This window comes from Anabrus simplex, chromosome 4 (genome assembly GCF_040414725.1).
Source record: "Anabrus simplex isolate iqAnaSimp1 chromosome 4, ASM4041472v1, whole genome shotgun sequence".
NCBI lineage: Eukaryota > Metazoa > Arthropoda > Insecta > Orthoptera > Tettigoniidae > Anabrus > Anabrus simplex.
Genome location: NC_090268.1, coordinates 352,286,773 through 352,310,989, shown reverse-complemented (window position 1 = coordinate 352,310,989; position 24,217 = coordinate 352,286,773). Strand labels below are relative to the sequence as shown.

At 37.9% G+C, this 24,217-nt stretch overlaps 1 protein-coding gene across 2 annotated transcripts in view; it reads right to left on the bottom strand.

Moving 5' to 3' along the window:
* LOC136872721 (intraflagellar transport protein 74 homolog) overlaps positions 1–24,217 on the bottom strand; it is a 102,422-nt gene that overhangs the window by 34,810 nt on the left and 43,395 nt on the right. For both annotated transcript variants that reach the window (XM_067146548.2, XM_067146549.2), the window contains exons 2-6: positions 22,031–22,225; positions 13,971–14,214; positions 13,681–13,877; positions 13,427–13,603; positions 13,115–13,342 (exon numbers count right to left, since the gene is read on the bottom strand). In XM_067146548.2, the coding sequence (XP_067002649.1) occupies positions 13,115–13,342; positions 13,427–13,603; positions 13,681–13,877; positions 13,971–14,214; positions 22,031–22,225 (1,041 nt within the window). The remainder of the gene's footprint in view (positions 1–13,114; positions 13,343–13,426; positions 13,604–13,680; positions 13,878–13,970; positions 14,215–22,030; positions 22,226–24,217) is intronic.

Genomic DNA, 24,217 nt, shown 5'->3' with positions numbered 1-24,217 from the left:
GGAAAATCAAGGAAACCTTTGGAGAAAGGAAATCTAGGTGCATGAATATTAAGAGCTCAGATGGAAAGCCACTTCTAGGGAAAGAAGACAAAGCAGAAAGATGGCAGGAGCATATCCAACAGTTGTATCAAGGTAAAGATGTAGATAATTTGGTTCTGGAACATGAAGAGGCTGTTGATGCTGATGAAATGGGAGACCCAATTTTGAGGTCAGAGTTTGACAGAGCTGTGAGTGACCTAAATAGGAACAAGGCACCTGGAATTGATGACATTCCCTCTGAATTACTGACTGCCTTAGGAGAAACCAGCATGGCAAGGTTATTTCATTTAGTGTGCAAGATGTATGAGACAGGAGAAGTCCCATCCGATTTTCGGCACAATGTTGTTATACCTATTCCCAAGAAAGCCGGTGCTGACAGGTGTGAAAACTACCGCACCATTAGTTTAGTATCTCATGCCTGCAAAATTTTAACACGTATTATTTACAGAAGAATGGAAAAACAAGTTGAAGCTGAGTTGGGAGAAGATCAATTTGGCTTCAGAAGAAATGTAGGAACACGTGAAGCAATCCTGACTTTACGACTGATCTTAGAGGATAGAATCAAGAAGGACAAGCCCACGTATATGGCATTTGTAGATATAGAAAAGGCATTTGATAATGTTGATTGGACCAAGCTATTTATGATTCTGAAGATGATAGGGATCAGATACCGAGAAAGAAGAATTATCTACAATCTGTATGAAAATCAGTCTGCAGTGATAAGAATCGAGGGCTTTGAAAAAGAAGCAGCAATCCAGAAAGGAGTGAGGCAAGGCTGCAGTTTGTCCCCTCTCCTTTTCAATGTTTACATAGAACAGGCAGTAAAGGAAATCAAAGAGAAATTTGGAAAGGGAATCACAGTCCACGGAGAAGAAATCAAAACCTTGAGATTTGCCGATGATATTGTTATTTTATCTGAGACTGCAGAAGATCTCGAGAAGTTGCTGAATGGTATGGATGAAGTCTTGGGTAAGGAGTACAAGATGAAAATAAATAAGTCCAAAACAAAAGTAATGGAGTGCAGTCGAACGAAGGCAGGTGATGTAGGAAATATTAGATTAGGAAATGAAGTCTTAAAGGAAGTAGATGAATATTGTTACTTGGGTAGTAAAATAACTAACGATGGCAGAAGTAAGGAGGACATAAAATGCAGACTAGCACAAACAAGGAAGAGCTTTCTTAAGAAAAGAAATTTGCTCACTTCAAACACTGATATTGGAATTAGAAAGATGTTTTTGAAGACTTTCGTGTGGAGCATGGCATTGTATGGAAGTGAAACATGGACGATAACTAGCTCAGAAAGAAAAAGAATAGAAGCTTTTGAAATGTGGTGTTACAGAAGAATGCTGAAGGTGAGATTGATAGATCGAATCACGAATGAAGAGATACTGAATCGAATTGGTGAGAGGAGATCGATTTGGCTAAATTTGACGAGAAGAAGAGATAGAATGATAGGACACATCTTAAGACACCCAGGACTTGTTCAGTTGGTTTTTGAAGGAAGTGTAGGTGGTAAGAACGGTAGGGGTAGACCAAGGTATGAATATGACAAGCAGATTAGAGCAGATGTAGGATGCAATAGTTACGTAGAAATGAAAAGGTTAGCACAGGATAGGGTGGCATGGAGGGCTGCATCAAACCAGTCTATGGACTGATGACTCAAACACATGTAAACAACATGGCTGTGAGCAAACGACTCAAAGTTACTGACATACAATCACTTTTAGAAAGTGATGATGATCAAGAATGCAGCTCTTTCAGTGATATTAGTAGTAGTGTGAGTAATGCTAATAACAGTTCTGATGAACAAAGTGACGTGGAAATCGAAGAGGAAGCGGAAACAGATGACCATGCTCAGCAGGCGGACTGGGTATGGACCCGTGATGGTAACAAAATAAAAAATATTCCCTGTTCCGCTGTTCGTGGTGTGAATGCCGTTGTATCGAGAAGGCTAGGCAATAATGCTTCAGTTTTACAAGTAGTTTCTGAGTTTCTTGGTGACGAATTCTATTACATGGTAACTGTAGAAACTAATGACTATGCTAAACGTTTGTTGAGTGATCCGAATCGAAAGACACTACAGTCCGACTTGGCATGGCGAGAATGTACTGTGGATGAAATGAAATCCTACATTGCCTTGTACATTCTTATGGGCCAAATGAAAAAGTCAAAAATAAAGTCATACTGGAGTAAAAGGAAGGTGATTGAAACTCCTATATATAGCACCATAATGAGCTACGAACGGTTTATGCTGATGAGCAGGTTTCTTCATTTTTCTGATGACAGTTTCACTGTTGTAACTGATAAGCTCCAAAAGATAAGGCCTGTCATAAATTATTTAGAAACCAAATTCATGCGAATTTACAACATGGGACGTGACGTAGCTGTTGATGAGAGCCTTATCAAGTTCCGTGGTCGTCTGAGTTATGTTCAATTCAACCCTTCCAAACGGGCGAGATTTGGGATAAAAATGTACAAACTTTGCGAGAGTGGGACAGGCTACTGCTATGCATTTAGGATTTATACAGGGGATGACAAGGCCCTGAGCCCTGATCTTCCAGTTAGTGAATCTGTTGTATTGGACTTAGTACAGCCCATTATGAATGCAGGTCATGTAGTGTACTTGGATAACTGGTACTCATCACCCCAGCTGTTTCATAAGCTACTAGAAGTAGGTTTACATGCTGTTGGCACTGTTAGGATAAACAGAAAGAACATGCCACCAGATGTCAAGACAGTTCAACTACAAACAGGGGAGGCAGTAGCTCAGAGTTGTAGGAACATACTGGCAGTGAAATGGAAGGACCGTAGGGATGTATGTGTGCTGTCTACAATGCATACCGACATTTCTATGCAACAGACAAGGAAGAGGAGGAAACGTAGGGATGGTGGTGAGCAGATTATTCAGAAACCTCTTCCAATCATAGACTACAACAAGGGAATGCCTGGAGTGGACAGGCAAGATCAAGTACTTGCTAGCTTTCCTGTAATGCGTCATACAGTAAAGGGTTACAGGAAACTATTCTTCTATATTTTGGACATGACCTTATTCAACTCATATATTGTGTACCAAAATATTGTTGTGAAAAAGATGCACTACACTGATTTTAGAGTAGATGTAGCTGAAGGAATTATCAGCAGTATCAGTCTTCCAGAGCGGAGAATTTCAGGAAGACCCTCACTGGCTGATGACCCCGTTAGGTTGCAATCTAGGAACTGGGCTCATTTCCCTATTCCTATTCCTATTCCACCCACTGCAACAAAGCAGTTCCCCTCCAGAGCCTGTAAAGTTTGCACCAAACACAAGAAGAGAGCTGAAGTTAAGTGGTTGTGCCAAAAATGCCAGGTTCCACTACATTTGGAGGCATGTTTTCAGGCTTACTACACACTTTTGAAGTACTGATTAAAATGTTTTTTTTTTTTTTTTGCTAGGGGCTTTACGTCGCGCCGACACAGATAGGTCTTATGGCGACGATGGGATAGGAAAGGCCTAGGAGTTGGAAGGAAGCGGCCGTGGCCTTAATTAAGGTACAGCCCCAGCATTTGCCTGGTGTGAAAATGGGAAACCACGGAAAACCATTTTCAGGGCTGCCGATAGTGGGATTCGAACCTACTATCTCCCGGATGCAAGCTCACAGCCGCGCGCCTCTACGCGCACGGCCAACTCGCCCGGTGATTAAAATGTTAGGTGTGATATAGGGTTTATTAACTCATAATATGTTGTATTCTTGTATAATTAACTCCTTAATGTTCTCGTAAATAATAAATTTCTCACTGAGTGAAGCATCACTGTACTTCCATCAAAATAATCCCAGTCCCAATGCATTTTCAAACCAAAATATATGCAGCGCTCAATGGGTTAAGTCTGTTCTGGTATAGCCATTTTATACTGGGGTCTCTTAATAGGTTAACCTTGTAAGAAGTTTTAATTTCTTGTGTTGTTTTTTGGTTTATTTTATACCATCTAGGCCTCAGACGAATAGGTGCTACTAATAGATAGTGATCAGTTTCCAATTCAGGGCCTCGACAGACTCTTGTATCTAAGAATAAATCTGCCAATTTACCATTACAAATTATATAATCTATAATCGATTTCTGATTTTGTGCAGACCACGTATACTTGTGGCTGTGGGAACATTGTGTTCATGATCTTTAACTGATTGAAGAGAGTGAAATCTATTAATTTTGTTCCATTGCTATTATGGGTTGTTTCTCCATGGATTCCGATGTGATTCTGAGTTTTCTCATTACCAACTCTGGCATTGAAGTCTCCCAGTAATAGTAGAATATCTTGTTTGTTAATTTTATTGACTATGTTTTGCAGACCATTATAGAACCCATCACTTTCTTTTGAATTGCCCTCCACTGGAGCATATACCCCTACAACTGTAAGATAACCCCTGGATAGTTTTAGTCTTAATTGGATGATCCTTTCATCCCAAAAAGTGTAGCTATCAGTTGTTGATCTTAATCTTTTGTGTACCATGAGCAGTACACCCGCCTTGCTCTAGTATCTCTGTCAACCCCACTGTAAAACTGTAAATAATTTACTGTCTCTTTTGATCCCTGAAGCTTTTTTTTTTTTTTTTTCTGAAATTGCTGCAATTAAAATGTCTTTTCTTGCAAGAATGTCGTCCAGCTGGTCATCTTTGTGTGAGATACCTTGTACATTCTAGGTAGCACATCTAAAAGAATTTTAATTCTTCCAATCTTTGTCCATTTCACTGTCCTTTTCTTTGCCAGGAGAGGTTATGTATTCCACATAAAGTTAATGTTGGATGTTATACAGAACAATAATAAAAAGGTTAATATGCCAAGTTCTTCACGGTATAGATAAAATACATATAAAGTGTATAAAATTTCATAATTTAAAAATATTCATTGTATAAGGAAACTTAAATCTTCAAAGAATATAAATGACTTGTTTATAATAACCATAGCAACTGTCACTAATCTTTCACAGCACCATAATTTAAATATTTTCCAAAAAAACTACTATAAAATTCAGGACACCAGTCAGTGTATATTTCAAAGATGACTTTTAAGTTTCATAACAACAGCATCAAATCTATATCAATTCAGAAAAAAACAGAATTATAATAGTACTAATACAGAGATCCTCGTATATGTAATGATATAGTCATGGCCTGATTCATGAATGATGAAAATACAAGAATGCTAGAAATGAAGAGGGCAGAAAAGAATGTAGGCGATTAAATAATGAAGTGGATAGAAAGTGCAAGGTAGCTAAGGAAGAATGGCTGAAAGAGAAGTGCAAGGATATTGAAGGTTGCATGGTCCTAGGATAGGTAGATGCTGCATACAGGAAAATAGGGGAAACCTTTGGAGAAAGGAAATCTAGGTGTATGAATGTTAAGAGCTCAGATGGAAAGCCACTTCTAGGGAAAGAAGACAAAACAGAAAGATGGCAAGAATATATCCAACAGTTGTATCAAGGTAAAGATGCAGAAGAATTGGTTCTGGAACAAGAAGAGGCTGTTGATGCAGATGGAATGGGAGAACCAATTTTGAGGTTAGAGTTTGACACAGCTGTGAAAGACCTAAAAAAGAACAAGGCACCTGGAACTGATGACATTCCCTCTGAATTACTAACTGCCTTAGGAGAAACCAGCATAACAAGGTTATTCCATTTAGTGTGTAAGATGTATGAGGCAGGAGAAGTGCCATCCGATTTTCAGCAGAATGTTGTTATACACTAAAGAAAATGGAAATTGCAACACCCAGAAGGAGTGATGCTACATTGCTGCAATTTAACATGCAGGACGAGTGTTCGGTTGTGCTTTCATGATTAAACTTTCAGGTCCCTCTGAACGCAAGTTTGGACAACAATCAATACAGGATGTGCCCACCACGAGCTGCAATACATTGATGAATTCGTCGAGGCATGGAGTCAATAAGGCCCTGGATCGCTTCCTGAGAAATTGTGGCCCATGCTTGCCGCACTGCACGGGTCAGTTGTTCCAGAGTTGTGGGTAGCTGAGGGCGGTTGGCCAGTTGTCGACCCATCATGTCCCACACATGCTCAATAAGACAGAGGTCCGGGGATCTGGCAGGCCATTCTAAGGTTGTGATGTCGTGAAGAGCTTCTCTGGAGATGCGTGCAGTGTGAACCCAGGCACTGTCCTGCTGAAACATCTCATTAGCAATGTTCGCCATCATAGGGACAACCAGTGGATTGAGTACCCTATCGACGTACTGTCGAGCAGTCATAGTGCCCTCAACAAGCACTAATTGTGATTTCACATTAAAGCCAATAGCTCCCCAGACCATAATGCTTGGTGTTGGCCCTGTGTGCCTCTCAACAATAAGATCTGGGTAGCCCCTCTCCCCAGTACGTCGGCGCACACGATTCCGGCGATCACTGCGAGCAAGACAGAAGCACGATTCATCACTAAAGACAACCCTATGCCGTTCGTCGACCCACGTCGATCTTTCTTGACACCAGGCCAGCCGTACACGTCACTGTTGTGGGGTCAATGGAACACCTTCTGCAGGGACATGGGCTCGTAAGCCAGCTGCACTCAGGCGATTACCAACTGTTTGTTGTGTAACGTGGGGGTGCCACAGCTGCTCGAATTTGCGCTGCTGTTGCATGGGGTTCCATCCAGGCCATCCGAATGAAGCGGCGATCCTCTCTCACAGTTGTCTGTCGCGCTAGGCCTGTGCCACGTCTACGAGTGTGGGTACCTTCATTTGACCACTGCTGCCATACACGTTGTACCGTAGATGCCTGTCGGCCAAAAGTGCAGCGACTGTCCTTAGCGATAATCCAGCCACACACAGCCCAATTATCCGAGCCCTCTCAAACGGCGACAGTTGTTGATAGCGTGCTCTTCCGTGTCCAATTAAAAATAGGAGAGGATTTCCACCAATCAATACTTATTTATTGCATATATTAAGCTACAGGACCGGTTTCGACCTCATATACAAGGTCATCTTCAGCTGAACCATACGTACATATTTATATAATGAAGCTTTGATTAAGATTGTGTTATTAAAGGAATGCTATATGATGACGATGTACATTTAGTCACATACAAATGGGGCATGTCTTAGCGTGAACTGGCGTATATGTCATTGTGTACAGTATTGCAACTGTATGTCTAAAATATTATGTTGAAGGTCTTAAAATTAGTGTATAAAACATTACTTAAACTAACTTATATATATATATATGTACAAGATAAATACAATATATAAAAGCACTTCATGCATACGAACATTCGGTCTTGCTTGTTGGTCAATACATCGACTAACTTCCGTATTTAAGTCTTATTTACAGTTGTACACTTCAGCTCCTATTCTTGGAGTTTATAAAATTGCATGGGTAAAAGATTTTGTCTTCATGTGTATATGTGGGATAAAACACTTTCCAATTTTAAAAAAAGTGCCAAATGTATGGATGAAATTCAACTAAAATATGTTCAGCTCTGCTGTGTGTGTTGCTGTGTGGAACCAAATCATGTTGTCCTGTGGCGTCCGTAAATTTGGATGACATTGGGTTCAAAGTAGTGGCTCCTTTCCCATTTGTAGCTGTGCAATGATGTTATGTTTATTGTTGTTGGTGTAGCCGAGTTGTGTTTGACGTGCGAGCTTGTAATCTTCTCTGTCATCGAGGCATGTTTGACAGGGAACACTTAACTGCACAGACTGCAAGTCAACTACACTACACTACACTATACCAGAGTCCCTATACTGGAGTTGATTCCTCCATGACCAATCACTTGGGGAGACCTGTAGCAACAATCCAATGGGTCTGAAACTTTGATCGTTTACATACCTACATGGCATTGTTCCATATCTTGGAAATCAACACAAACGACCAATGCCTTCATGGTGTTGCAATTTCCATATTCTTAAGTGTACCTATTCCCAAGAAATCCGGTGCTAACATGTATGAAAACTACCGCACCATTAGTTTAGTATCTCATGCCTACAAAATTTTAACATGTATTATTTACAGAAGAATGGAAAGACAAGTTGAAGCTGAGTTGGAAGAAGATCAATTTGGCTTCAGAAGAAATGTAGGAACACATGAAGCAATCCTGACTTTACACCTGAGAGGATTGAATTAAGGACAAGGCCACATACATGGCATTCGTAGATCTAGAAAAGGCATTCGATAATGTTGGTTGGCCAAGGCTATTTGGGATTCTGAAGGTGATTGGGATCAGATACAGAGAACAAAGAATTATCTACAATTTGTATATAAATCAGTCTGCAGTAATAAGAATCAAGGACTCTGAAAAAGAAGCAGCAATCCAGAAAGGAATGAGGAAAGGCTGCAGTCTGTGTCCCCCCCTCCTTTTCAATATTTACACAGAACAGGCAGTAAAAGAAATCAAAGAGGACTTTGGAAAGGGAATCACAATCCAAGGAGAGGAAATCAAAACCTTGAGATTTGCTAATGATATTGTTATTTTATCTGAGACTGCAGAAGATCTCGAGAAGTTTCTGAACTGAAATAATAACATTAAGTTATTTATTAGACCACCTAATCAATACAAAATCGTCTTGGATGATATTGTTATTTTATTATTATTATTATTATTTCAATCAAATATCATTAATACGGACCAAAAATGATATTTATTACATGTAATGTAAAGTTTCTGAACGGTATGGACGAAGTCTTGGGTAAGGAATACAAGATGAAAATAAAATAATTCCAAAACAAAAGTAATGGAGTGCAGTCGAATGAAAGCAGGTGATGCAGGAAATATTAGATTAGGAAATGAAGTTTTAAAGGAAGTAGATGAATATTGTTTCTTGGGTAGTAATCCCCCTGTGGGTGGGGGCGGTAGAATAACACCCACGGTATCCTCTGCCTGTCGTAAGAGGCGACTAAAAAGGGGCCCAGGGGCTTTGGTGGAACATGGGTAGGCGACTACGGGGCCCTTAGCTGAGTCCTGGCATTGCTTCCACTTACTTCTGCCAGGCTCCTCACTTTCATCTATCCTATCCGACCTCTCTTGGTCAACTCTTGTTCTTTTCCGACCCCGACAGTAGGCCTAGGGAGTCTTTCATTTTCATGCCCTTCGTGGCCCTTGTCTTTCTTTGACGAATATCTTCATTTTTCGAAGTGTCGGATCCCTTCTATTTTCCCTCTGATTAGTGTTGTATAGAGGATGGTTGCCTAGTTGTACTTCCTCTTAAAACAATAATCACCACCACCACCACCACTCTTGGGTAGTAAAATAGCGAACTATGGCAGAAGTAAGGAGGATATAAAATGCAGACTAGCACAAGCAAGGAAGAGCTTTCTTAAGAAAAGGAATTTGCTCACTTCAAACATTGATATGGGAATTAGAAAGATGGTTCTGAAGACTTTTATAATGAGTGTGGCTTTGTATGGAAGTGAAACATGGATGATACCCAGCTCAGAAGTAAAAAGAATAGAAACTTCTGAAATGTGGCGTTACAGAAGAATGCTGAAGTCGAAATGGATAGATCGAATCACGAACGAAGGGATACTGAATCGAATTGGTGAGAGGAGATTGATTTGGCTAAATTTTTCGAGAAGAAGAGATAGAATGATACGACACATCTTAAGACAGTCAGGACTTATTCAGTTTGTTTTTGAAGGAAGTGCAGGCAGCAAGAACGGTAGGGGTAGACCAAGGTATATGACAAGCAGATTAGAGCAGATATAGAATGCAATAGTTACGTAGAAATGAAAAGATTAGCACAGGATAGGGTGGCATGGAGATCTGCATCAAACCAGTCTATGGACTGATTACTCAAACAATAACAACAAAGGCAATCTTGTTACAAGTGACAATGCAGAACGGGAATTGTCACTGCCATGTGCGGCGACTGTAACTGGCTCCATTTGAGTCTATGTGTTTATACTCAGGTGTCACGTTAAGTGCACTGCAAACCTGATGTTAAAGCGGGTGTCAGTGCATCAGTATTTCAATGATTTTTGTGTCATGTCTTCTAAATTTCACTCATCACCTAAGAAGCCTTATCTCCAAGTTATAAAAGATACCTATAAAACTTAATTTCCATTCAGGTTACAGTCTAGTAGAGGAAACTACTTTGCTTTTTCTCCGTGTGTCATTATGTTATAAATATTTCTCATGGTTGAAAGACTAGCGCTGTAACTCAAGGAATCACACAAAAACAAAGACTCTGATAGATGTTTCGGGAAGAACAAAAAATACTTTTGTTGACGAGAAAGAAGACAATGCTGCCATCTAAGCAGAATATTTGTTCGCGGCATTCATCGTAGAACATAACCTCTCATTATACTGTTCTGATCATGCGGGACAGCTGTTTAGAACAATGTTCCTAGATTTGGACATTGCGAAGAAGTTTTCATGTGCCAGGACAAAAACATCCACCATTGTTAATGAGATGGCCCATGATGTAGATTCTAAAATGATTTAGATTTTAAGGAATAAATCTTTTGCAATACAAGGTGTTTCAAAAAGAATAAACGACCGAGCTCGATAGCTGCAGTCACTTAAGTGCGGCCAGTATCCAGTATTCGGGAGATAGTGGGTTCAAACCCCACTGTCGGCAGCCCTGAAGATGGTTTCCCGTGGTTTCCTATTTTCACACCAGACAAATGCTGGGGCTGTACCTTAATTAAGACCATGGATGCTTCCTTCCCACTCCTAGCCCTTTCCTGTCTCATTGTCGCCATAAGACATATCTGTGTCGGTGCGACGTAAAGAAGCCACTTGCAAAAAAAGTATTTCAAATGCATATATTTATTAAACTGTAAAATGATTTACGAACCTCTGAAGTTCAGATTACAGATGTTGAATATGTCCTCCATCAGCGACACGAACAATATCACATCGATACTCAAATTCCTCCCATACTCGGGCAAGCATGTCCTTCGTCACTGATGTTATGGCAGTACGGATCCGGTTCTTCAACTTTTCCAGGTTATGTGGGAGTGGAAGTACATAAACATTGTCTTGAACGAAACCCCACAGGAAGAAGTCACAGGATTTGACACCCTTGATGACCAACCCAATGGTTCGGTAAAGTTTCATTCAGATATTCATGCACTTGGCGACTCCAGTGAGGGATTCACAATTAAGTATTTAATTTATTTTCCACCTAGTCGATACAATGATTGCTTAAGGCAATTTTTAATGGTCAAAAGTGGTACATGTTTCGTATATTATCAACATCTTCAGCCACATAACACTGTTTAGATGAAAAATATATAAAATTGTCAATTTTATGAAAAATATATAAAATTGTCAATTTTATATATTTTTCATCTAAACAGTGTTATGTGGCTGAAGATGTTGATAATATACGAAACATGTACCACTTTTGACCATTAAAAATTGCCTTAAGCAATCATTGTATCGACTAGGTGGAAAATAAATTAAATACTTAATTGTGAATCTATTGAAGTGCGATACGGACCATGAAGCTGATTTTATGTAATCCAGTGAGGGAGTCGATACGATCTTGAAAAATGAAGTTGTCTTCGTGCAGCCTTGGAAACAACCAGTTTTGTAACATAGCGAGATACTGCTGACGGTTAACCGTGTTTCCATCAAAGAAGAATGGGCCGTAAACAGATGATCGGGATATCGCACAAAACACATTGACTTCGGGTGAATCTCGTACTTGTTCAATGACTGCATATGGGTTCTGTAGACCCCAAATTTGAACACTGTGTTTGTTCACCTGACCACTAACATGGAAAGTCGCTCCTTCACTGAACACGATGCGTTGTGCGAAAGTGTCACCATTGTCAATAGCATCAAGAATCTCGTTACAAAATGCCACACATTTGCGTTTGTCATCAGGACGCAGAGCTTGTAACAGCTGTAACTTGTACGGCTTCATAACCAACCGACGTCTCAAAACACGCCAAATTGTTGTTGTAGGCAGTTGTAATTCCCGACTGGCACGACGAGTTGATTTTGAAGGACTACGTTGGAAAGCAGTTTCAATTCGTGCAACATTTTTTTTTCAGGAACACAGGGGCAGCCAGGACTCTTTCCTTTACATACACATCCTGTATCTACAAACTGTCAATACCATCTGCAAATGTTCCATCCGTTCAGAGGATCAATTTAGTACCTCAACCTGAAACGTCTTTGCACTGTTATCACAGAATTGCACTTTGCAAACTCGAGAACATAAAATGATTTCTGCTATGGAGTAGCCACTTTGAACATATGACGGTTTCCAAGCAAAACAGAAGACAACTGACATCTAGCGGCTATTAATATAAACTAGACTGTGCATTCGTTTCTCCAATAGCCGAGCCGAGGCACAGCGATCGATAGTTTGGACAAAATAATACTTTGTAATACGTATATTCTTTTTGAAACACCCTGTCACTGATGGTAGCAATGATGTAGGTAGTACCATAAGCTACCGGTATATCCTGTCTTTGTGTCACGTTTCAAGAAAGAATCCAAAATTGCTGAAAATAGTTGCTATCCTCAAAATATACTTGTGTTTCGATCTCAATTCACACCCAAAAAATAGAAACATACATGCCTTTTCTCTTTCCCTCTTTCACCTGTACCATGGTAAAATATAAGATGAAATCTATTATTATTTAATAATATTCCTATTTCTTTTATTTACGAACGTTGGCAGGAGGGTTAGGGTAGTTCAGCTAAACATGGGGTGGGGAAATTACATGTGAAGAAATGAAATTTGGTTTCCAGTCTCGGATAAAGGGAAAAAAAGGAGCGGGGGAAACATGCAATGGACGTAAATACGCAAGTAAACACGCTATTTATTGGTTAGTTTTTTCATCCATTCAATTCTTTATCTCTATTATCTTGCAATTCCACATTTAGTGGGCACTGTCTTCTCTTCATCACATAAAAGGAGAGAAATCAGTTGCAGCTCTGTTCTCAAATTACACACACTACCAGGAAGATGGATACAGAATTAGTGAGGAAGAAGTACAGGATGAACAAAGAGAAATTAGTACACAGCTGAAACAATGTATCATGTTCAAATCTCTCAGAGAAAGAGATCTTTCCTAAAGGAAGTACAAATGTAAATACGCGCAAGAAATATAAAATTCTCATGATGAGAATATGAGAATAAATACCTGTTCAGTTTGTTCAAGTTCTTCTTGTTTTTTGCGTATCGACTCCTTTAATTCTGCTATCTGTCTGTCCATAGTTGCCATTTCAGCATTATCTTCCTTCACCCTTTGAAATAATTGCTCTCTCTCTTGGGCAGGTGTTGCACGAGTCTTTTCTTCTGCAATTAATGCAGCCCTCTTGTCTTCCGCATCAAGCAATTTGTGATGAAGCCGCACGGCTTCCTGTTTAATCTATAACAATATAAAATTACATTACTATTTCAGTTCTGAAAACATATTACAGTGTAAGCTCATAATCACTAATATGTGGATTACCTGAGATACTGAAATCTGATCTTCAAGAGAATTCTTGCGAGCTGTCAGGGAGTCTAACTGTTGTTGGAGCACTTCCATCTGCTGTTGCAGTTGAGTGCTGGTATGTTGTAGATCACTATAACGTTCTTTTAGAGGAGGACTCATTGCTTCCAGAAGATTTTGAGCCATATGACGTTCCTACAAGAATAAAACATTTATTAGACTGAACATCAACACAGGATTACATCTCTCCAAGAATAATCATTTGCTTTTACCTGTTCTATTTCCATCTCTAATTGTTTAATAATTTCTTCTTTTTGCTGTCTCTGTGCAAAAAGTTGATCTATCTGGCTAGCTTCTTCATTATTGCGATTTTTTAGCTCTTGACATTCAGCATCAATTTCAGCTTTCTCAGTATCAGTGTTCAGTTTATCCACAACAAGATTATAGTCAGCAAGCTGTCCTTGAGTTTCTATAAATATCAGATTAAGATGTGTTAAAAGAAGAATAAGCATAACAGTACAATGGGAAAACCATATACGTTAATTTTGAGAGGAATAAATACCAGTGAGTTCTGCTGCCATTTCTTTAACTCTTTTGTCATAAACCAAGTACGTAGACTGCTCTCGGGTTAAGTTTTCAATATCCTTGCTCAAACGTCCTATTTCTCCACCTAGTTCACGGATTTTTGTTTGAAGTAAACCTTCAAAATAGCGTTTGTCTTGAACTTGCCTCATCTGTGGACCTCGAATCCCAGTCTTTAAACCACTCAAGCCCTGCTGAGTTATTGGTCGATCAACAACATTCAACTAAAAAACAAACACAAATTTCTATCATGACTGAAATTGGTAACATAACATACAAGAAGTATGGTAAAAAAAGTTAAAGTAGTAAATTAACTCTTCCAGTAATTTCCAACTGGGCAGGTGTGATATTTGAGGAGAACATAAACTATTAACACACTCTGATGAAGTGAAATCAATGTTGATATAAAATATCATATTGACCAGTTCCCAATAGATCGAAAGTCTGGGAAGATATGTTATAAAAAAGGAAAAAAATCTTGCTATAGTTTCATATATAACAAACTAATAGAATAGTACGTGGTTACACATTATACTAAATAAAAACAACATTGGCCCCTTTAGATATATTTTTACTGAGGAGTCAAATCCTTCTATTATTTTGGCATCCCATCCCTTTTGAGTTTTATGAACTTGTTTAAATATTCATTGATTGAAAGTCTTTTCAAGTTAGAATAGAAGATACAGTCAGTAGAAAAACTTTTTATTTAACAGACAACATTCTAATAGCCATGGAATATTTTGATCTCTATGACTTTCAGACTATCTTGGGATCCGGGATCAGTGTGTAGGTCTACCATTTTCTACAGAGGAGGTTTATTCTTGGAAGAGGACTAAATGGACACTGTAAAGTTGTTCAATAGCACTCACCACTCTAATGTTTACAGCTGCAACTCTGCTAGAACATTGTCAATAGAGCAGCTTGGTTGCTGGCATTGGAGAATGCTCTCTATAGACTTACTTACAACATTTCATCCATAATGTAAAGAACAAAACACAAATTATAACAAATACTTTTAAATTAACTATTTAGCATTTGTCTTGAACTTGCCTGTATAGTCTGGATAAATAATAATAATAATAATAATAATAATAATAATAATAATAATAATAATAATAATAATAATAATAATAAGACAAATGCTAAATAGTTAATTTAAAAGTATTTGTTGTTATAATATAATAATAATAATAATAATAATAATAATAATAATAATAATAATAATAATAATAATAATTAATAATAATAATAATAATAATAATAATAATAATCGTATGGCTTCAGCTACCCTGTACAGACATTTCAATTTGACGCCATCTGGCTGTCTACTTGTCAATTTCAACGTTCCATTTTACTCTAGGCCCACTAGATGGCAGACGGAGTAAACCGAAACTCTCTTGGGCGTCTATGGCTGAGATTTAATTAATTTTGTCCGGTAAACACCAAACGTGTCACCAGAGATCTTTTACATGCCAACATCGTACGGCATGGAGTGTCCAATGGACTTTTCTTTCACACTTCAAAAATCCGACTATCTCTGCTGGGTTTGAACCCACTATCTTGGGATCCGGAGGCCGACACTCTACCAGTGATCCACAGAGGCAGCTTATAGTCTGGATAATCAGCACTTGACTACCTCCATTATCAAGCCTCATATAGTAAAAATGTATCAGATATAATATATTTAAAATTCGATTTTCTACGTTTTTGTTATACTGTATATACTTTTGGGGTTAAACTATTTCTGAAGATATTTGAACTTTGTGAAAAATGTAATAAGTGCAAATATCTCCATTATTATCCCTCATACAGTAAATATATAATGGAAAACAAAACATTAAAAAAATATTAAGCTCACTTCCTATATAAAGTTTTTCAATGCAGCTAATATTTATGCAGAAATTTGTATTTTCCTAATTTGCCTTCCTTACACGTTGCTTTACGTCACACTGACACAGATAGGTTTTATGGTGACAATGGGATAGGAAAGGGCTAGGAATGGGAAGGAAGCAGGCATGGTCTTAGTTGAGGTACAGCCTCAGTATTTGCCTGGTGTGAAAATGGGAAACCATGGAAGACCATCTTCAAGACTGCCCACAGTAGAGTTTGAACCCACTATCTCCCAAATGCAAGCTAACCGCATGGCCAACTCGCTTGGTTTGCCTCCCTTAATATATATATATATATATATATATATATATATGTCACTATATACAAATCACATAATAAGCCCGCCTGGTGACCATGATCGTTAAGGCACTCAAGTGTAAACGGTCTGACACCGAGGTTGGCCGGTTCGAGTCCCGTTGGTCAAAAAAAAAATTCACCATCAGAATGTTGGCCGGCAGGGTAGAGGAGGTGATGGTATACAATTTCTAATCACTAAATTGCGTGCCAAAAGCCTGGATTAAATTCCAAACCTCTCCGCAGTGTTCATATGGAGTGAGGACATATGACGCTGTTGATGGTGATTCGTCCATCGGATGGGGGCGTTAAGCCTTGAGCAGACCCCTTGGTGCTATTTGACAGGAGTAGGCTATGTGCCGGCACTGGGTTTCACCCTCTCCCTACTATCATATATCACGTCATTCATTTCATTTTATTAACAGCTCTGATGAGGTTGATGTCAGGAAGGGCATCCGGTTGTAAAAACCCACCACGACAGATTCATCTCACCTCATACCTGACCCCGTAGGGAAACGGGACAAGGTTTGGACAAACATATAAATCACATAATACATCTTAGGATGTCATATCCATACAAAGGTTGGCAATCCAACTGATTATGGTAACTCGTGAAACAGCACCTCAAAAGTTTCCAATGAAAGTTTGTCCATACCAGTAGCGCAGGTTTTTAAGTCGGGAATTTCTCCATCTCCCCACAGATCATTTTCCTTCAATTTTCCTCTCAATAATTCTTTGTGTTGGAGAAGTTCACATCATTCACCTCTCATGCTGTGCCCGATGTACCTGAGCTTTCATTCCTTAACGGTCGTTCGAAGTTCTTTTTTCTTATTTAATGAGTTGAGGACTTCCTTATTGGTCTTCCTTTCTACTGAAGATATTCAAAGCATTCTTCTGGACAAGTACATTTCAAAAGCTTCAATCCGCCTCTGTGGGAAGGGGCTGAGTATCCAGCCTTCAAAACCATACAGAAGGATAAAGAAAACATAGTACAGCAACATCCGAACTCGGAGCTGCAGGCTGAGATCTCTACCGGTGAATAGGGTCCTCATAAGGTTTAACCATTTTTGGCTTGCCCAATCCTGAATAAGATTTCATTTTTGAGATCGCAATGCTCAGTCACTATACTCCCAAGATATTTGAAGGATGACACTTGATGAACAGTTGTGTTGTTGATGTGCAGGGTGGCCTGTTTAGGTGTTTTCAAAAATACAATCAGCTTGGCCTTGACAATATTCATGAACAGACCAGATGCTGCACTGATCCTTCCAATGTTATTCATAATAATTTGAAGATCAACAAGGTTATTGGCTAACAAAATGGCATCATCAGCAAAGTGGATGTTATTAATGATATTGCCATTTATCCTGATCCCTAGGTTAAAATCCTCAACAGCTTCTTTGAACACAGCCTCAAGAGTAGGTATTTAAAAAACGGAAAGGTGACAGGACAAGGCCCTATCGCCCACCTCTATGTACAACTATGTCCTCAGTTGTGTTTCCCTCTATTTTGACGTGTGCTTGTTTGATTCCAGTAGAGCTGAGTGATGATACGTAGATCACCAGTGTTTGTGTTTTCACAAAGGTATTGGAGTGTTGTATTTAAATTATTTCTTTAAATCTAAGTTATGATGATTTATTGTGATTACCTTGCATCACTTATTTATAAATTCAAATTTCTACTCGCATGTTCCTTATTGATGTTCCATCTTTAATCATCCATTATTGAGGTTGCCCTGGTCGACTTGGCTCATTTAGCGATTCACTTTGTACTGCAGCCTTTTGCTGCTTGTTCAATATGTCTACACTCTATTTTCGAGGTCTTTCTCTTTACATTATCATGACGGCTACAGCAACTTCCCTTTCGGTTGGGTGACAGTGACACATTCTGCCGCAGTTATTATTTCTCGTTTGCCTGTATTAATCAGGTTCTCTTTCATTACTTATGATTGATTTGTATATTATTTTAAGACTTACACAAGACTTTGAACTTTATTTATTTATATGCTATTTAGTAAGTTTAGTTTAGTCTCTTTCTGTACTATCTTTTGTGTGTTCTCCATTGAGCAATTCACCAAATATAAGGAGCTTGCCTGACCTGCCTCTTGGTCTTACCCATCAAACTGCTCGCTATTCTGCTTCCCAAATTTCTATAAAATACTTTCCCACCTTGTCAATACTTTGCATATTTTATTATACCTAATTCCCGTACATGTTTCGAGAGTCAATTACTCTCTTCCTCAGCGGTGCCAAAACATCAATAATCTTTGGACTTGGTACATTGTAACAGATATACTTATCAACACAACAGTTACATATAAAAATCTTGAAATTGTTAAAATATTTCTTTGTGTTTCAGCTTACTTACTTACTTACTTACTTACTATGTCAATTTATTACAGACTTTAAATAGAAATTTTGAAATCATAAAATGGATATCTATTAAATTAGTCAATTATATGCTAAAATTTTAAATCTGCTCTGCCCTTTGGACTTACGTCCTTATTTATATCTAAAAAGAACTAAAATGTTTCTTTTTTGTCTAAGTTTACATTTACTTTGTCATTTAATAAAAACACTTGAATTAGATTTTTTTAATTATAAATAAATAACACCTATTAAGTCAGTCACTATGTTGAACTTAAAATATTTCTGCTCTCTTCTTGAAACTTTTTTCTTTTCCTTAAGTCCTAAAAAAGAAAATATTAGATTTAAATTTCTAATCTGTAATTTCATTACCTTATTTATTCCAATAATTGTTCCTTAACTTACTGCTATATTTCTGAGACTTCTCATATAATTCAGAAATTCCTCCTCTTAATCATGTCCAACCATGTCAGCCATCTTAACCGTCCAATTCTTTTAATATAAACCACCAACAAACCAACTTTAGAGACATTTTTGCGAAAAAGACAACTCATATGACTGGGGAATTTATTTTACTTATTACTTCAGTTTCAACTAAATTTTCCACAAATTCAAATGTCATACATACTGTTTGGTTCAGACCAGTGTTATGCCATTAGTTCTTTAGTTCTTTTTAGATGTAAATAAGGACATAAGTTCAAAGGGCAGAGAGCAGATTTAAAATTTTAGCATATAATTGATTAATTTAATAGATATCCATTTTATGATTTGAAAATTTATATTTAAAGTCTGTAATAAATTGACATAGTAAGTAAGTTGAAACACAAAGAAATATTTTAACAATTTCAAGATTTTTATATATAACTGTTGTGTTGATAAGTATATCTATTACAATGTACCAAGTCCAAAGATTATTGATGTTTTGGCACCGCTGAGGAAGAGAGTAATTGGCTCTCGAAACATGTACAGTAATTAGGTATAATAAAATATGTCAAGTATTGACAAGGCGGGAAAGTATTTTATAGAAATTTGAATATAAGTCAATACGGACAGGAATAACCAACATGGTGAAAATAATCAATTCTGCTTCCCGGCGTTGGCCGGATTTAACCTTCACTCTGCATCTATTCTACGGGCTTGCTAATTAGGCAAGTGGCCCAACCGACAACTCTACCTTGACAGATTCTTCAACTCTGAAGAAGCAAGAACTTAACATGAATTACGAGATGTTGCTTGCCTTATTTACATTTTCTATAAAGCCATGTTGATTTGTAACAATGGGTCCAGGCTCACCTGCTGCAAGAAGGGTTTGATCAAGCATTTGTATCTACTATTCAAGAAATCTCCTGAAGATAAATTCATACTCATTAGGGGTTAAATCAATGGCTATAGATCGCTAGCGATTCCTTTTTGTGGCCTTTGCCATTCTTTCAGAATTTTGTAGGCTTGGCCTATTTATTTCTTAACTAATGTCATTATTTGAAAGAATTCAGAATTTATGAGGCTGTGCCTATGTTATTTGTATTTTCATGGGTTATAATCCATGACTGTTGTTGGAGTTGTCAAGAATTAATTGGGCTGTGCTCATTTTTCCAACCTTATCTTTTAAAAGTTCACAGCTATTACTACTTTTTGTAAATAATTACAGGTTAATGTCATTAAATAAACATGAATGCCACTATTCTAAAATTAATGTTAAGATATATACATATGGTACAGTTTTGGGGTTAAGGGGCTATTTTCAAAAGTTACATTTACTGAGGTTGGAATTGGATACAGTTCTTAGAATTTATCAAGAATCACTGACATTCAGGTGTCAAGTTGTCTGTGTTAAATGCCACTATTATGTCGAACAGTTTTAGTGAATTATGTACAGTTCTTTTTTCAATTCTTCTTGAGAGAGAGGTATGTTGAAAGCTCTGTAAATCATGCTGTAGTATGCCGCTATTTTGTGTGCGTTCGGATGAGTGGAATCAATTTTTATTGTGTTGGAGGTTTGTGTAGGTTTCCTGTAGATTTTGTACGTTAAGTGGTCTTCAGTTTTAGTGACAGATAAGTCAAGATAGTTCAAAGTATGATCTTTCTCTGTTTCCATAGTAAATTTTATATGGGGATCTATTTTGTTTAGCTGTTCAAGTATGTTGTTTTCGTTTGTGGACCTGCGGTCTATAACAACGAAGATGTCGTCTACAAATCTGCACCAGAATTATATAGGCCCTATTGTTAATTTTGCTAATTTCTGAGTGTTCTAAGTGGTCTATGTATATCTCAGCTAGTATTCCTGAGGCTGGTGAACCCATGGGAAAGCCTTGCTTTTAGTAGTTGTAGTAATCATGGGGCCAGTGTAAAACCCTTCAACCCCAAAACTGTACCATACATATATCTTAATGTTAAATATTTTTTTAGAATAGTGGCACTCACTAACATATTTTTCAGTAGTGATATAGACTGAGTATAAGCTATGTGTCCATGAACTGGTTGCTGAACCTCTTATTCTAAGGAACACGAGGCCCCCGCATATTTTCGGCACAACAATGCACTTTAAACATCTCAAACTGTTGGACATAATAGTGGCATTTAACACAGACAACTTGACACCTGAATGTCAGTGATTCTTGATAAAATCTAAGAACGGTATCCAATTCCAACCTCAGTAAATGTAACTTTTGAAAATAGCCCCTTAACCCCAAAACTGTACCATATGTATATATCTTAACATTAAGTAATTTTAGAAAAGTGGCATTCATGTTTATTTAATGACATCCTTGTTTAATTTTAATTTTAGTAGTATTTATTCTGTACAGTCGCTATTAAGTAGGTTCTCTAGCAGCTGAAGATGACCTATTTACAGGTCGAAACTAGTACTGTTTTTTATGTAAATAATATTGACACTATGTAAAATAAAGTATTGATTAGGTGGAGAACTCATCCTTCATACTTGCACTTGAACTATCAATACGGACAATGAAACTAATAGATTATAGTTTCTGCACGTATCTTGTCTGGACCCACAGCTTTACCTTTCTTCTGAAGCTTAACTGCATACAATAGTTCCTCTTTTATTATGTCAGGACTTGCTTTGCTGCATTCTTCAATACAGGGTGGTTTGTCTGGCCACACATTATTAAATATAATACATAGTTCAGAGTAGAGATGACCATTCCTGAACTTAAAATACCAAAATTTGCATATACCTGTAATACACAGCATAGTGCACTCAAACACTGAATTTTGAGAAGTTCTGATAAGAGACTACAATAGAAAACCTCCTTTCATCTTTAGCACTGTACACCTAATCTGAGAAAAAACAATGAGACAAATATTTGCAGTATACAAACAAAATAAGAAATTTATTTTATATTGATTTTAATGTTTCCTATAGCTCAGTGAATAGAAAGATTTTTAAAAATAGCATTAATGTGAACTTAAAACAGACAGGAAATTACTTGAGAGCAAGTTTCATTTTATTAAAAGTGGTCCATATACTGACCTGAGCTCCAGGCAAATTCATTGCTGTGCCTGCTCTTGACCCTGGTGGCTGCATCATAGCTGATGTTAAACGAGATGCTGTTCCAGGCATGGCAGGATTCCTGGTAGAGAATGCAGAGGGAGGACGAGCTACTGAGGCACGGCCAGAAGTCTGAGGCCGATGTTGAGTATAAGGCCTCTCCTCCATTTGTTGATCCTGAAATTCACATAACAAACGTTAATATCCATTACAAAAAGTTTACAGATTATTCTGAAAATTTACACTTGTTAACATAAGATAAAGATAAGCTTATTAAATCAAGCTTTATGAGTTATTAATGAATGAAGGAAAACCTACAACCTGTTTTCCAGTCCTTGACCAGCTCGGGGATGTAATGAATGAACCAGATATAGGCTATTATTACAATGGAATCACCACTCCCAAGGTGATTATTAATGACTGATAAATAATATGAAATGATAATGGAGAGTGTTGCTGGAATGAAAGATGACAGGGAAAACCAGAGAAAAACCTGTCCCGCCTCCGCTTTGTCCTGCACAAATCTCACATGGAGTGACCGGGATTTGAACCACAGTATCCAGCGGTGAGAGGCCGATGCGCTGCCGTCTGAGCCACAGAGGCTCCCAGTTATTCATGAATATGAGCATGAAAATATTACATCACCCTATAGGTTTTTAATAAAATCAATAAAGTATGTTGAAAAATGTGCACAAAAAAAGTTAAAATCTTGGCCAGAGAATCAAGGACCTTTTAAAATGCTTCAGCAGTTCCCAGATACCAGTTTCAGTTTTCACAATCTTCTTTTTTTCCTCAAAAGGATCCATAGTTGAGGAAGAAGAAGTGTACTTGCATAGACATAAGTGGAAATGATGATGATGATGATGATGATGGTAATGATGTTGATGATGAAGGATCTATAGCAAAGTGCATACCAAGTTCAGCAGTGTGCATGAGTTTGCTAAGGGGTAAAGGATTAGTGAATTTTAGTGTTTTATTCTCTAAGCACTAGGCCAGAAGGAAATGGCTATGAGACAGGGATCTCTGTGAACAGCGCACATTTTACAAGTTGCTTTACGTCGCACTGATACAGAGAGGTCTGACTGTGACAATGGGATAGGAAAGGACTAGGAGCGAAAAGGAAGTGGCCGTGGCATTAATTAAGGCACAGCCCCGGCATTTGCCTGGTATGAAAATGGGAAACCACAAAAAAACCATCCTCAGGGCTGCCGACAGTGGGGTTTGAACCCACTATCTCCCGATTACTGAATACTGGCCGCACTTAAGCGTCTGCAGCTATCAAGCTTGGTGTGCACATTTTAGGTTGTTTAAATGTGGCTTTGCATCTAAGAAATGGTATATGTGATTTTTGTTATATGTAAGTTTCTCTTCCTGCATAAAATCCACAAATAATTTCTGTCTCATGCAGGGAGTTTAGCACAAAATCCTTTATCCACCTTCACAGTTACAAGAAACAGGTACATGAATTACCCAGACCATCCACTTCCTCTGACCAAACTATAGCCCAAAGCCTAAAAAGAAACCCCTTCTGTTAGACTGAATGCCTTGAATCTTACTAAGCAGCAGGCTGGGATGCTTGGATTGTTTCACTTTACAAATAAAAGTATTTATAAAATCCTCCTTATCAATACAAATCAAATTATCTGTTAGATGGAACAAAGTCTATACATGTTTCAGCCTCTTCTCAAGGCCATCTTCAGTAGCAGAACAATTATTACATAGCACAAAAACAAATTAAAAATCTTGATGAAGTAAAATGACAATGATCATGATTGATGAATTAAAAAACATATTGAGGTACAAAGTCCTCTCGTCTGATAGGTCATTCTTGATTGACAAAATAAAAACTTGCTGACTGTTAAAATGAAACACTGTGCTGGGCAGTGTAGTGAGCCTGTCAGTAACGTGGATTAAAAAGTGTGTAGCATCTGTAATGAGAAAAAGAACTATGAGTGGAAGAAAAACAAGTCAAAATATTATGCAAAAAGAAAACTCAATTGACTTACTTGTAATAAAAGTTGTTGTCTCGAGTGGAACCATCTTGTCAGTCTCAAGTCACATTGACAACTAAGCTTGTCTGTGCTGATGCGGTTGGGTGGGGAAGAGGAGAGATAGGGGCGAAGGGGGAGGGATAAGGTGAGTCACGGGAGGGAGATGTTGAGGGGAGGG